The following is a 15,319-nucleotide window of genomic DNA, read 5'->3' on the forward strand; positions in this document are numbered from 1 at the left end:
AAAACAAGAAACATACATTTCAGAACATTTATAAGATAATAAAACTTTTTGTTTATATATATATATCATTTTTTTAAATCGTGATTAATCGCATGATTTTTTCATTGTTATGCACAAAATTCAATAATTAATATTTTTTTAAATCGTGATTAATCGCATGATTTTTTCATTGTTATGCACAAAATTCAAGAATGAATTTGAAAAGTGGTGTATTGTGCACTTTTTTCATTTAAAACCCTCTGGAGTCTAAGGGTATTTTTGGGGCCTGGAGAAGTTTTGTCATGCCCTGACATTTGTGCTTTTTTCAGTTTCTTATAAATATCTAAATGGCTAAAGTCTAATCTCACTGTAATCAGCACAAACTAGGCTATAATAATATGTGAGCAGCATGTATGTACATGATTGTGTTTTTGAGAAAAAAAATGTTATGTGTGGTTAGTGAAAAACTAAAAATGTTAAATCACTTGAATAAGGCAATAAAACACAAATAGAAAATTGGCTCCCGGGACTTTTGAGAACTGGAGCTTGTAGCCTAGAATTTTTTTTTTTCTAAATGATGTGAAAAATCATCTTTTTTACTCACTTACAGAAAACAATATATTGATTTAAATTTTCCTAAGACACTTTTTGTTGGTAAAAGTCATATGCGAGTAGGCGTCAACTATCATGAATTCACACCTGAGAAGACAAAGACCTGCATAATGAGCTGCATAATGAACCATTCAGTCAGCTGTGTCACTGAGAGGGATGAGTTACAAAAAAAGAATGTGAGGACAAAATAAATGTATATAATTTTATGTTTGTAGTTTATTTAGAATATATCTAATTATCCAACAACATAATTTAATATTCACTTGTGAGTGCAGTTAAACAGTTTATTAGGAACAATCAAAGCTGACTTTCAAACTGAATTTTTTGCATCATTACTCCAGTCACACAATCCTTCAGAAATCCCTTTTAACAATCTTATTTTCTACAAAAAAAAAAAAACATTTATTGTTATTATTATCATTATTATTATTATTATTATTATTAATGTTGAAAAGAGCTGAGAATATTTTTTTTCAGGTTTTTTAGGGGGGATAAATTGAAACAAATAGCATTGTTTGATACATTTGTTACAGTTACATTTTATTGGTACATTTATATTATTTACATCAAGCTTTTGAATGGTATAGTAGTGTATATTGTTATTGAAACTTCATGATATTTCACTTGATTGTACATTTAGTCAGGAATTATAGTTTGGAAAAAGTCTTTGGAAAAAGTCTAACTAGTAGAAATGTTTACACCTTATGTGAAAAATAGTACAAGTATATAAATAAATAAAAAGAAACTTACTCATGTTTATGATCTCTGCTGAATAAAGTGCTTCATTCTTTTTTTTCTGAGGAAATCCAAATCTCTAATCCTCAACCACATCACATCTTTTTGGGGTGAATTATGTCTTATTCCTCTCATCGCGAAGCAAACAGTAAAATAAAAAAAAACTTGAAGAACAATCTCGCTGCGCTGTCTTCTGTTGTGTGGGCGTATTCAAAAGCCGCGCGCTTCAGTGAAACATTTGAATCTGAAAGGCGCGTTCAGCGCGAGGGCGTGGTCGCATTAGAAGATAATGAAGGGAGACGTGAAAAACGGACATCGCGTTGTTTTCATATGGATTACTTTATCACAGAATATTTGTTTTCGGCAGCAATTGTTTAGTTTAAAAGTAGACATGTCAGGCTTTCTATAGATATCTCTCTCATGTCTGTGTGTTGAGTATTCACTGAGTTACAGTTCATTGTAATGACGCGTTTGTAACTGAAGATCAGCGCAGACAAAGGCTGCAGACAGCACTCCTGGTTTGTTATCTTTATTTTATAAGTGCACAAAGTTTTGTTGTTATTATGTCTGTATACAAAAAAAAGTAGACCCTTTACAGATTCTATTGATGTATTGCTCTTATCTGTACGATCAAAACTGAAAGTGTAATTTAAGTTCTTTTCGGGGTTATCAGGAGAAAATACCCCAAAACGCGTATACGCGTTAATCGACTCCAGAGGGTTAAAAGTACTGATAGATGAACAAAAGTGCAATAACATTTGGTTTGCAAGCACACTAAACAAATAAGGTGCTTTTTACAGTAGTAGTTCTTTTACGTAGTAGCAGTTAAAATATTTCTTGTAGATCTCAACTTATAACATTAATGTAATCAAATTAAATATAAAACCAAAGCTATTTGCCACTGCCAGGGCATTAACATTTTCATAGAAAATATTTTATAGTTTGTTATAGAAAAACAAGTTATGCCAGAGCCTCGATCATAACATTATAACAGGCAACTTCAGAGTAGAGACCTGTGTACTGTGTAGATTAGTGTACCCAACGGAGCAGAGTGCGGTGCAGGACAACACTTGTTGGGCCAGTGCAGGTGTGGGCGGGTAGAGACTCTTGTGGGCGGGATGCGGAAGAAGAATATACTTTCACTAGGCAATCTTAACTGTGCCTAAGTGCGTTGACCCCCATAGCCTGGTTCGTTTGACTAGTATGATCGCTCCATGCCATGCTAGGGCCCGGTTCTTTTAGCCGTCCCTGGCTCAGGTGGAAGAGGTGGGCAAGAGCGCAGTTCAGTTGGTACGTGTAGCATGATTTTTGATACGTTTGATACATGCAGCATGATTGCATATATATTGTGAGAGGGCCGTGTGTTACCGCATCCCAAACGACTCAAAAAAATAAACCACAAAGTTAACAAAACGATGCACTCCACTGTGCTGAGCGAGAGCGCTTCTCTACTGTCTTCACGTGCCATCTGAAATTTCCTGTTTCCCACTTATGAAGTCGTGATTACAAGCACGTTGCATTCTTTCTGTTAAAAATAACAGGAACAGTGGTTTGTGAATGTTGATGCTTAGCCTAAATAATTTTATCAGGAGCGTTCTTGTAATTGCTGTTACAGTCTTAGGCCCACCCCAAATGCTCTCATTGGTTGAGACGCGTGATGACATCCCACCTCTCCTTTGACCCATGGATGTGAGCAACAGACTTTCAAAATAATAATACTACTACTATTAATGATAAAAAACTGTGTTACTGCACGATAAAATAATTGTTGACATTAATTAATTAATGCTTAACTCGATAATAACTTGCCCAGCCCTAATATATATATATATATATATATATATATATATATATATATATATATATATATATGCGTTAACTTGCCCCCAGCCCTAATATATATATATATATATATATATATATATATATATATATATATATATATATAAAGCAAAATACAGTTGTTTTATATGTAATTTGATTTAAGTGTAGTAATTTAAGAAAGGAAATGTAATTTGAATAAATAAATAAAATGTGTTAAAATTTCTATTTAACATTTAATATAAAATAAACAAATAAATAAATTCATATATTTAAAATATTAAATATGTTAAATAAATAATTAAATATAAAATTATTATTCTAAAATATATTACATATATGGTAACTACTAAATGTTAAATAAATATAATTAATTAATGTAAAAAATTATATAACTTAAATAGAGAATTATTCTAAATTAAATATGTTGAATGTTAAATATATTACATAAATATGAAATATTATTGAAGTTATTAATATAAAACAAACAAGCAAACAAATAAATAAATAAATACATGCAAAAATTAAATAAATATAGAATTATTATTCTAAAATATATGAAATAAATATGTTAAATGTTAAATACATTAAATAAATATGAAATATGAAGTTATTATTATAAAACAAATAATAAAAAAAATATAAAAATTGAATAACAAATATAAAATTAAGATTATAAAATATTAAATATATGCTAAATATATATATATTTTTAATAAATATTAAATATTTAATTATGAAATATTTGAAAATGTATGTATATACTAGTGCATTTGTTGTTTTGTGCACTTTTTGTATATGATCAAGAAAAGCAATTTATCTTGACCTAGCCAGGAAAAAAAAAATTAAAACATAATGTTCACTGAAGCCATGTAAGTTTTTTTCCCTGGCTAGGTTAATGTGAAATTCAGTTAATGTAAAAATACTACTTGCTGGTTCAGCTAATATTTTCTGCATGCTGCCTTCTGTTGTTGCGGAGAATAGTTCAGCGTGGAACATATCAAGTAGAAATGCCTCTTGAGTGTCGTGAACTGCGCACACAATGTGCAGAGGGTCATGTGAAAATATAAACAAGGCTTCAGCTTGCTAAAGAGGGTGTAATCTCCAGAATTAAAGGAAACTCTAAATAAGAAAAGCTTTTTGCAATGGAATTGTAAGTCACAGCAAAATTTCTTGTATTTGACTGCTATGACAACATTGAACTGAGAGATTTGCTGCCTCACGTACTGTAGTCTTTTTATAAGCATGTTATCATAATTTTTCTTAATGCAGAGCCCCCTCCTGTTCTGCATCCTCCTGTGAATGTGACGTCATTCCCCGGGACAGTGGCAGTGCTGTCCTGTCAAGTTCAAGGCTCTGTGCGGCACAACCTGACCTGGTATCGGACCGGCACTGCTTTATCATCCCGCTCAGGAAGGGTGAAAGTACTGGCCAATTCCTCTTTGGAGATCAGTTGGGTTCGCAGCCAGGACGCTGGACCCTACCAGTGCAGAGCCACAAATACCCACGGAGAGAGCCAGGCTGTCGTATGGCTGGTGGTCCTAGGTATTCTGCAGCACCTGGTCAAACACTCAGCTCCTGCGGCCTCTCGAGTCCTACCGTCATGTGTTTTCCATTAAAACCCTCCAAACCACAGCACAACTTCTACACAGCCAGCAAGATTGAGCCCTGCATGTTTCGAATAAGGAAGATTAATGTGATCTTAGATTGGCAGGTCCTTTTGGAGACAAATAGCCAAATAAATCGATAAAGTGTGTCTCACTGTGAGCAACTTTCAACATGTGCAGTTAGACTTCCACCATTATTATACTATTATAGTGTGTGGAGTTTTCATTATCCATTTTGCCATGCCTGCAGACTCAAAGGTTTTGTGCCAAGTAATGTGTAGGAATAGTTCACTTAAATTACTCACCCTCATGTCATTCCAAATATGTGTGTTGTTATTTTTTTGTTGAACAAAAATAGTAAGTGCATGTGCAACAATCTATCTATCTATCTATCTATCTATCTATCTATCTATCTATCTATCTATCTATCTATCTATCTATCTATCTATCTATCTATCTATCTATCTATCTATCTATCTATCTATCTATCATTTATCTGTCTATCTGTCTGTCTGTCTGTCTTTCTATCGTGCTCTCTCTCTGTCCATCCAGAATGCAATTCAATTCCAGTTCAAATCCTGAATTTGACTGAACACATAATTGCAAACAGAATGCATTTTGTGCATTCTGAATGTTTTTCATTCTGTCAAATAAAGGAATTAAATTAGAATTTTTAAGGGATTTCCATTAAATTTTGAATGGTAAACAATCCTACTATGAAATGTTGCAGTGTAAAATATAATCCTACTATAAAATGTTGCAGTGTAAAAATATATATGTTTAGATTCTTTAACATTCTTCTGTTATGTTCCATGAAAAAAAACATAAGCATATGGGTTTGGAAGGACATGAGAGTGGGTAACTAAAGACAGACTGTTAATTTTTGAATAAACTGTCCCTGTAAGTATAGGATGATTCACAGTTTATTTCTGTTTCCTTTACAGAGGCCCCATCTGTGGTTGTCTCCCCTCAGACACAAAGCTTTTCTCTGGGTGCAGAATTCCACATCTCCTGTTCGGCATCTGGTTCCCCTCCTCCAAAGGTTTTCTGGAGCCATGGCAACATCTTTCTGTCCAACCACCATCGGTAGTCGACCAGCTCCCCCTCCCTTCTCTCACTATACATCTACACACATAATTTGAGATGGTTATTTTGATCTACTTTCCTAAAATGGATCATTTATAGTTTATTTCTGTTTGAATAAACTGTCCGCAAACCATTAATAGTCTGAGATTTGGTCAAGACATCAGAATAAATCTGACATCGATGCTGTGATCATTTAGAAGTCAGTTTGATGGAAAGAAAACACTGTTCAGTTTGAAAAGCGCTCAACACAACTGTCTCTGTAATATAATCATTACCTCAACAGTCTTAGGACAATATAACCCTGGCTGTGCTTTCAGAATGAGCATCTCTGAGTCTGGCACACTGACGGTCCAAGGAGCTGTCCCTGAGGATGCTGGGAACTATACGTGCCTGGCCACCAACGAGGCTGGCACTGCCTCTCAGTCTGTTAGTGTCAGTTATGCAGGTGGGCGCTGGAGTCAGTGGCTCTGTTGATGGAAATGCTTGTGCATAGTAAACCAGTCTTCTGTCATTTTGAGTTATAGATTAAATATATAGCTGACAATAACTTTTATAGTGACATGACAGCATGCATAAAAATTAAATGCGATTCCAGCTGCTGGCAGACCTACTGTATCAAATTCAAAATAACAAAATGTTATATAGCTGCTTCTGTTAAACTGTTTGGCACTTGAATATTTCTGTTGAGTTGCCAAGCCTTGGAATTTTATACTTAATTCAGTTGGCATACTAAACTTAAACATTTATTAAATGTTTTTGAAATAAGTCACCAAGACTGTATTTGTTTGTTTAAAAATACAGTAAAAACATAGTGATTAAATATATTCCTGTGATGGCAAAATTTAATTTTAAAATATAACACTTTTATGACACTTTTTAAAATGAATGCATCCTAATTGAATAAAAATATGAATTTATTTTAAAAGAAAAGTTTAAAGGATGAACCAGGGGTAATATCAGTTTTGATATATATATATATATATATACACATATATGTATATATATATATATATACACACACATATATATATATATATATATATATATATTAACTCCCTTTATTATTCAAGTTTTAGACAATTTTTAACAAAATGAGATGAAAAATATGAAATGATTGGATATCACTTAAAATTTACAATGCAATGAGGTCTTGTGAAAACAAAGTATAAGATACTAAAATATGTATCATAGAAAAATGCATAATGTTACACTTACTATTTTTAAGAAGTAGTTAGCAGTATACAGTGCATACTGTGCACTTTCAGTAAGTAGTAAGCTAATATTTAATTCTGAACATGATATTTAAACAATGCTAGTTTTAATTCCTTTCTCACTTGTTGTTTTCTCAGAACCTCCGAGTATCTCTGTTGCACAGCAGGTGGTGATGGTCATTGCTGGTGAAGATGCCAGTCTTGAATGTCAGGCTTCTGGCACTCCTCCTCCATTAGTAAAATGGCAAAAAGGTAAATACTGTCCCTAAGCACAAGACACCTCACCTCTTTTTACGGTTTTTATTTGTTTTTTGATTAAAATGTCTTATACTGGTCATATTTATTTGCTCTAATTATTCTCTGAAAAAACTGACATACAGTGAAAGTATTCAGACCCCCTTCACTTTTTTCAATTTTGTTATGTTGCGGGCTGATACTACAATTGTTTAAATTAATTTTTTCCCCTCATTAATCTACACTCCGTACCTCATAATGACAAAGTGAAAACAGAATTTTAGAAATGTCTGTAAATGTATTAAAAATAAAAAACTAAAATATATAATTTACATGAACATAAGTATTCAGACCCTTTGCAACAACACTTGAAATTTAGCTCAGGTGCCTCCCATTTCTCTTGATATTTCTGAGATGTTTCTGGAGTCCACCTGTGCTAAATTAAATTGATTGGACATGATTTGGAAAGGCACACACGTCTCTATAAAAGGCCTCACAGCTGACAATGCATATCAGAGCAAAAACCAAGCCATGAGGTCAAAGGAACTGCCTGCAGAGCTCAGAGACAGGATTGTATCGAGGCACAGGTCTGGGCAAAGCTACAAAAAAAATTTAGCTGCACTGAAGGTTCCCGAGAGCACAGTGGCTTCCATAGATCTCAAATGGAAGAAGTTTGCCACAACCAGGACTCTTCCAAGAGCTGGTCACCCTGCCAAATTGAGCAATTGATGGAGAAGGGCCTTGTCTAGACTGGTGACCAAGAACCTGATGGTCACTCTAGTTGAGCTCCAGTTGAGCTCCATGATTATGAGGAAAGCTGAATGGAGCAAAGTACAGAGAAATGAAAACCTGTTCCACAGAGCTTAGGACCACAGACTGGGCAAAAGGTTCACCTTCCAACATCCAATGACCCTAAGCACACAGCCAAGGCAACACAGGAGTGGCTTAGGGACAACTTTGTGAATTTCCTAGAGTGGCCCAGCCAGAGCCCTGACTTGAACCCTATCGAACATCTCTGAAGAGACCTGAAAATGGCTGTCCACCGACGGTCCCCATCCAATCAGACCGAGTTTGATGGGATTTGCAAAGAAGAATCGCAGAAAATCCCCCAATTCAGGTGTGCAAAGCTTGTTGCTTCATACACAAAAATGCTCAAGGCTGTAATTGCTGCCAAAGGAGCTCCAACTAAGTATTGAGCAAAGGGTCTGAATATTTATGTCAATGTGATATTTCAGTTTTTTTCTTTTTTAAATAAATTTACAGACACTTCTAAAATTCTGTGTTCACTTTTTCATTATGAGGTACGGAGTGTATATAAATGAGAAATTATTTTAAACAATCGTAGTATCAGGTTTCGACAAAACAAAATTGAAAAAAGTAAAGTGGGTCTAAATACTTTCTGAACACACTGTATAATTTTAGTAAACAAAAATAACAATGTGCAAAATGAAAAAAAATGTGTCAAACAGACCAAACTTTAACCAAATCAAGTGTATAAAAAATGTATCAACATACAACATTTGTGACCCTGGAGCACAAAACCAGTCTGAAGTTGCTGGGATATATTTGTAGCAATAGCCAAAAATACATTGTATGGGTCAAAATTATTGATTTTTCTTTTATGCCGAAGATCATTAGAATATTAAGTAAAGATCATGTTCCATGAAGATATTTTGTACATTTCCCACTGTAAATATATTCATTTTTGATTAGTAATATACATTGCTAAGAACTTCATTTGGACAACTTTAAAGGCTTTTAACTCTATTTAGATTTTTTGCACCCTCAGATTCCAGATTTTCAAATAGTTGTATCTCGGCCAAATATTGTCACATCCTAACAAACCATACATCAATGGAAAGCTTATATTCAGCTTTCAGATGATGTATAAATCTTTTTTTTTTTTTGTGGTCCAGGGTCACACATAAAGATATTTCTTCATGCTTTTGAGACTGTTATTAATTTTCTGGGTTTTAGAAACTGTTTAGGGTATTGTATTACTTGTAGTGCTTTTGTTTCAGCAGTGGTGTATGTTTTCTTTGATTCTTGCACCATCCATCTTCAGGGGATCTGGATCTGGGAACAGTTCCATTTGCGGAGCAGAATGTCCATCGTGGATCCCTGCGGATCCGTGGGGTTCAGGAACTGGATTCTGGAGACTATACCTGTGTGGCCTCAAATGTTGCAGGGTCTGCCTCTGCTGTGGTCATACTACAGGTGGGAGGTGAGAACAAAACCTCAGCTGCACCACAAGCTGACACAATATAAATATTACTGTGCATTTTATACGGAACAGTTTCATTTTATTTGGGCTTTTATTTATTGAGCTCACTGTCGCAGTATTTCTATTGCTTTTCCAAAACTTTGAAGCATATGTAGTTCATAGCATTAATCAAAAACCCTGGACAGAACTATCTGATTTTAAGCAGAACACACCCATAAGCCCATGAGCTTCCAAACCGCAAATGGAAATGTTCTTCCCGCTTTGTTGCAGAGTGTGAAATTCAGAGAGCAAAATTAATTTTTTGGGGAATGTGTCTTTAACGGGTCTTTTAACAGCTCCTGACAGGATTCTCAGACTCCCAGTAGCTCATGGCCAGTTTACGAGCATGCTTGAATGATTCAGAACTGGATCATAACATTATATAGAACTTGCATTAAAAGTGATATGTGCCACTAGCATCACTAAGTGTAATTAACAGAAATAATGATTGTTATATATTACGACTAATTAATGTTCTAGTTCCCAGAATGCTTCCTCTTTCTGCCATTGGTCAATCAAACCGGTGTTTTTGCATCCAAACTTACACCACTGGTTGATAATATGCAAATAAACTGAGCATTGTGACTAAACTTACAGATGTCTTTGTTTAGTTAGTTTTTTCTGCATATTAAACTGGGATGGCAGAAAATATTTTTACATTGTAAAAAATGACAAACTTTTCATCATAATTATTATCCTACATATAATCTGTGAGGGGAAAAGGAAAAATATGTTGGAAATAAATTTATTCAGTTTAATATTGGTTGTAAAGCTGATTTTTTTTTCCATCTATATATTTTCTACTTTGTTCTCAGATGTATTTTTTGTTGTTGTTGTTTTTGTTTTGTTTTTTGCAGCTGCTCCTACGTTCTCCGAGTCTCCCGTGGACATAGCAGCCGGTGTGGGTGATAACATTACTCTACCATGCATCGCCCGTGGTTTCCCCACACCTTCTCTGACATGGAGACGCCAGGATGGACGTCCCATTTTTGGAAAGTCATCTGGCCACGTCGGCACCTCTCAACTGTCTTCCGGTGCCCTTCAGATCCAGAGTGAGTTTGTATATCTATCTTTGAATAGATGTTTAGGGAGGTCGTCTGCTAGCACAATCCCTCCTAGTCAACTACTTAACGCAAGGATCTAACATGGTTCAACCACAAGAGGATAGTGAAGATGTTATTTTAGGTGTTGACATGCTGGGGAGGGTCTGAAACCAACTGCTGCGATAGAGGAAATAGAAGCAGTACAGCTGAGAGCTTCCTCTCTCAGAGAGTGGGCTGAGAAGAGGTCTACTCACCCCAGGCCCTCTCAGGGGTTGGGTGGGGTAAAAGTCAAACCGCAGGGCAGGCCTCTAGAGCCAACACCGGAGCTTCTGGCAGGACAGGGAGCTAAATATGGACAAAGTAGAGCTCTAAATGTTCATAGGCTATGATGTTTTTATTGGATAGCCTCTATAGTATTAACATTGAACAGCTCATCTGGTGTTGGATAACCTGGTTACTAAAAGCATTCTGAGCAAATGGGTCTGTTCGTACCTTCCCTTTGAGAAGGGTGTGTGTGAGTGTGTTTGTATAGGGCTACACTGCTAAAAGTTTGGAATAATTATGATTTATTTTTTAATGTTTTTGAAAGAAGTCAGTAATAATGTGGAATATTATTACAATTTAAAATAACGGTTTTCTATTGAATTTTTTTTTTTTTTTTTCAGTAATTCCAAGCTGAATTTTCAACAACCTTTAATCAGCAGTCTTTAGTGTCACATGATCCTTAAGAAAGCATTCTTTTAATATGTGATTTGCTGCTGAATTATTATTAGTGCTCAGTTTTTAATAACAATTATTATTATTATTATCAATGTTGCTTTTGCTGCTTAACAATAGCAAAAACAGTGGTTGATTTTTCAGGATTCTTTGAAAAATAACATATATTAAAAATATTATATTATTTTATTATAATATAATAATTATTTTTTTTTTAATAATATAAAATATGTCTTTACTTTCAACTTTTAACAATTTAAATGCATCCTTGCTGGATAATAACATTCATAAATAAAAAAAATAAAATAAAAAAAATAAAAAAATCATACTGACCCCATACTTTTGAATGGTAGTGTATCACAGTTTTCCATAAATATTATGCAGCACAATTGCTTTCAACATTGATAATAAGAAGTTTCTTGAGCAGCAAATCATCATATCAGAACAATTAAGACTGGAGTAATGATGCTGAAAATTCAGCTTTGTCATCACAGAAATAAATCACATTCAAAAAAAAAATAAAAAAAAAAAAAAAATATATAAAAAATATAAAACAAAAAAAAAGCAAAAAGTCCCATACTTGGGGACTTCAGTCCATCAGTAGATCAAATAAATGCAGCCTTGGTGAGCATAAGAGAATTTCAAAAACAGCAAAAAGTCCCAGACTTGGGGCCGGCAGTGTATGTGTAAAAATTTGAGATCATTCCTACTCACATAGCACTGCACATACATATAACACTCCATATATTGTATTGTATTGCGCACATGTGACACTGATTTATACTATTTAAATCTATTTCAACAGCTACTAATGTGATTGCAAATGACTATTGTATGAATTTCACACATGCAGACTGTTGCACAACATTCATAACAGCTTCATTGTTTTAAATCAGATGAACAGTTGCATATAAAGTAGTGAGTGTGTAATGCTCTCAAACAAGAATGAATAGCCACTAATGAAGTCAGAACTGTCATCACAATGGAATTAATAGCTGGGCTGTAAATACAATAAAATCAGCATTGTTATAAATTGTCTTTCTCTTCCAAAAGCGCCAACAGCGCCAAGTACCGAATGCGTTTTTAACAAATGTAAAATTTTAATGGTTGATTAATTAGATCTGTAACAAATGTGCAGATGTGTGTCATTAAAAAGCATTAATCATAAAAGATGGCTTTAGTTCCAAAAGATCATCTGTAGCATCTTTTTTTTTTTTTTTAATCAAAGCATGAGGTAGAAAACCGTTGAGAAACAGGTTCATAAATTGGGAATTCACTGATATTAAAAACAATGTCCAAACAATAAGGTCAGAATTATTTCCAGGTTATTTCATATGCTAAAGATTACAGTTAAGTGTTAGTGATATTGAGCTGTTAAATGTAATAATAATTTAATAAAACAGTTACATGTAATCTTCAGAAAGTCTCAGTTTCATCTTAGCTTTTTATTTTTAATAAAATAAAATGTATATAATATGTTTTATTGTTTATTGTTAGTAATGTGAATTGGTTATTTACATTTATGTGAGTGTTAGATGATGACAAAGGTAATCTAAATGTAAAAAACATTTTCAGAAATTGTAATATTAAATATATAATCTATTAATATAGATTAATATAGAATATAATATTAAGTAATATTATAAATAATACAAATTCTTACAATTAATGATTGAATTTATTATTTATTATTAATTCATTTATAATTGTTAGTAACATTAATGAACATAAATGTTAGTACAGCATTTATTTGGAAATGAGCATCCATAATTAAATTATCCAATACTGGCTGCCGCATATTCATTGATATGTCCAGTATCTCTAATATCTGATTATAACTGATATAGTACATATATATATTGTGCATCACAGCTATTAATTAGCTATTTTATCTATACTACTATATGACTTTAAAATAACAGACATTAGAAATTATTTGTGTGTATTAACTAGTCACATTCCTGATTGAATGTTCTGTATGTTGTTTTTATCCTGACTTTGATTCAAAGGTCAAGATGACACTTTATTAATGAAGTAAAGCCGTTACCAAAAACAAAAACCTCACAAACACATCCATATGTGAGCTAATTAGCAACCACATATCCATTTCACATTATTAACAGCAAACTATAGTTAAGCTTAATGATTTGTTAACGACTAAAGTATGAAATGACGTGTTTATAAGAAAAAAAAATTACAAAGAGTCCTTTATGTTCTAATCAGTGTTCTTCTGTTCCCTCCAGGTATTTGGGTTGATGATGAAGGTGTTTATGTTTGTGAGGCCAAAAACCAGTTTGGATCCATCAAGGCTCTTGCCAGAGTCACTGTTACTGGCTTAGGTATGAAAATATATTGTTCTCCTTAACAAATTTGACAAATATTATCACCATGAACTGTCATAGTAATTATCTGTCCTGTTTGCAGAAGCCCCATTATTAGTTCAAGGTGCACCAGCTGTCACAGTGATGATCGGTCAGCCTTTGAACCTTCCCTGTATGTTATTAGATGGCATTCCTCTTCCTGACAGGGTCTGGACGCACAATGGAAAACAAGTGAGTGACAAGAGAGACGCTTACTAGGTGTGAAATCGAAATTCAGGGATAATGGACATGTTTTGTTAACCCTTATTCTTTTATTGTGTATGATCACTCTGTGTCTAGGTGCGTGTTGGTGGAAGAGTCTTTCTAAGGAGTGACGGCAGTCTTCATGTAGATAGAGCTGGAGCAGGTGATACTCTGACACATATGTGCACACCCACAAAAATATAACAATAACACAAAATAAAAGTCACACAGTAAAATCACATTTATAATACACAGCCTCCTATCATCAATTATAATAACTGTTTTACATTTTTTTCACCGTCTAGATTTATCAGCGTGATGATAGCAAGAGTGTAATGAGGAGATAATGGAAGAAGAAAGATGGAAGAAAGTTTTTTAGACACACAAATTAATAGAAAAAGTACACTGGTTTCAAACAATCCCTCGTAATTTATGGTTTAACTACATAACAGTTACAAACTTAAATGAATAATACAAAAAATTAAACCCTTAATTTCAAATTTCAAAAAAGGTAACCTATAACATCAACCAGAAAAAAATCAACATCTAAAAACTTTAAAGAAAAGAATCTCGTACATGCAAGCAATCTTTAAGAACATTGAAGCTACAGAAGTCGTACATGCATGCATGCATAATTAAAATATAGTTAATAATTAATACTATTAAAATAATAATAAAGATGTTAATCAGACAGACATTGATATAAAATTAAAAGAAATAAAGAAAAAAAGAAAATAAAAATCTATAAATTAATAAAAAAAATACAAATGATGGCTTATCCAACTTATCAGTAAAATCAAGTTTTATTAGCATTTTGGTGTTTTTTTTTTAATTAGCATATCATGATAAATTTACTTGAAAAATAAAAATGTTTACTTGTTTTCAGAGGGTTTTTTTTCAGAGAAAAATGTATTTATATAAATAAAATGAAAAGGGACATTATTAAAGTTCATGTTTAAAATGTATTTTCTGTATTCTCTGAAAACGTATGATTTGTTATATCTAAAAAAAAAAAAAATCCAAAATACTGATTAATTAAATGATTTTTCACTTCTCAAGTAACCCGTATCTCATCTTAAGATTGTTTTTATTATTAGTGGAAACAAAACAAAAATATTTATAAAGAATCAATTTGCAGTACATCCAGCATTACAGTAATCCATCTGGTCCTTAATGAAGCTAAAATAGATGCTAATATTAGAGTTTCATTTTTAGAAGCGATAAGCTGGATTCCTTGTGAAGTATCTTTGGCGTGAAGTTCTAATTGTGAACCGCTGGTTGTTAAGGCCTCGTGAACAGCTGCTATTCTGACCTACTTTTGCAGCCCCTCCTGATATCAAGGCTGGTCCTCTGCACTACACAGCCAACGAGGGCACACCCATCTCCCTGTCCTGTGAAGCAAGTGGTTTCCCCAAACCCACCATCGTCTGGTCCAAGGTACATCACT

The 15,319-nt window shown here is 33.4% G+C and overlaps 1 protein-coding gene across 1 annotated transcript in view; it reads left to right on the forward strand.

The window, feature by feature from the left end:
* Window positions 1–15,319, forward strand: part of hmcn2 (hemicentin 2) — an 84,166-nt gene that overhangs the window by 15,639 nt on the left and 53,208 nt on the right. Inside the window, exons 11-20 of the mRNA XM_042730421.1 lie at window positions 4,420–4,692; window positions 5,699–5,840; window positions 6,158–6,285; window positions 7,190–7,303; window positions 9,351–9,509; window positions 10,406–10,600; window positions 13,552–13,647; window positions 13,733–13,860; window positions 13,969–14,056; window positions 15,197–15,309. Coding sequence (XP_042586355.1) covers window positions 4,420–4,692; window positions 5,699–5,840; window positions 6,158–6,285; window positions 7,190–7,303; window positions 9,351–9,509; window positions 10,406–10,600; window positions 13,552–13,647; window positions 13,733–13,860; window positions 13,969–14,056; window positions 15,197–15,309 — 1,436 coding nt within the window. The remainder of the gene's footprint in view (window positions 1–4,419; window positions 4,693–5,698; window positions 5,841–6,157; window positions 6,286–7,189; window positions 7,304–9,350; window positions 9,510–10,405; window positions 10,601–13,551; window positions 13,648–13,732; window positions 13,861–13,968; window positions 14,057–15,196; window positions 15,310–15,319) is intronic.

The sequence above is a fragment of the Cyprinus carpio genome, chromosome B8 (assembly GCF_018340385.1).
Source record: "Cyprinus carpio isolate SPL01 chromosome B8, ASM1834038v1, whole genome shotgun sequence".
NCBI lineage: Eukaryota > Metazoa > Chordata > Actinopteri > Cypriniformes > Cyprinidae > Cyprinus > Cyprinus carpio.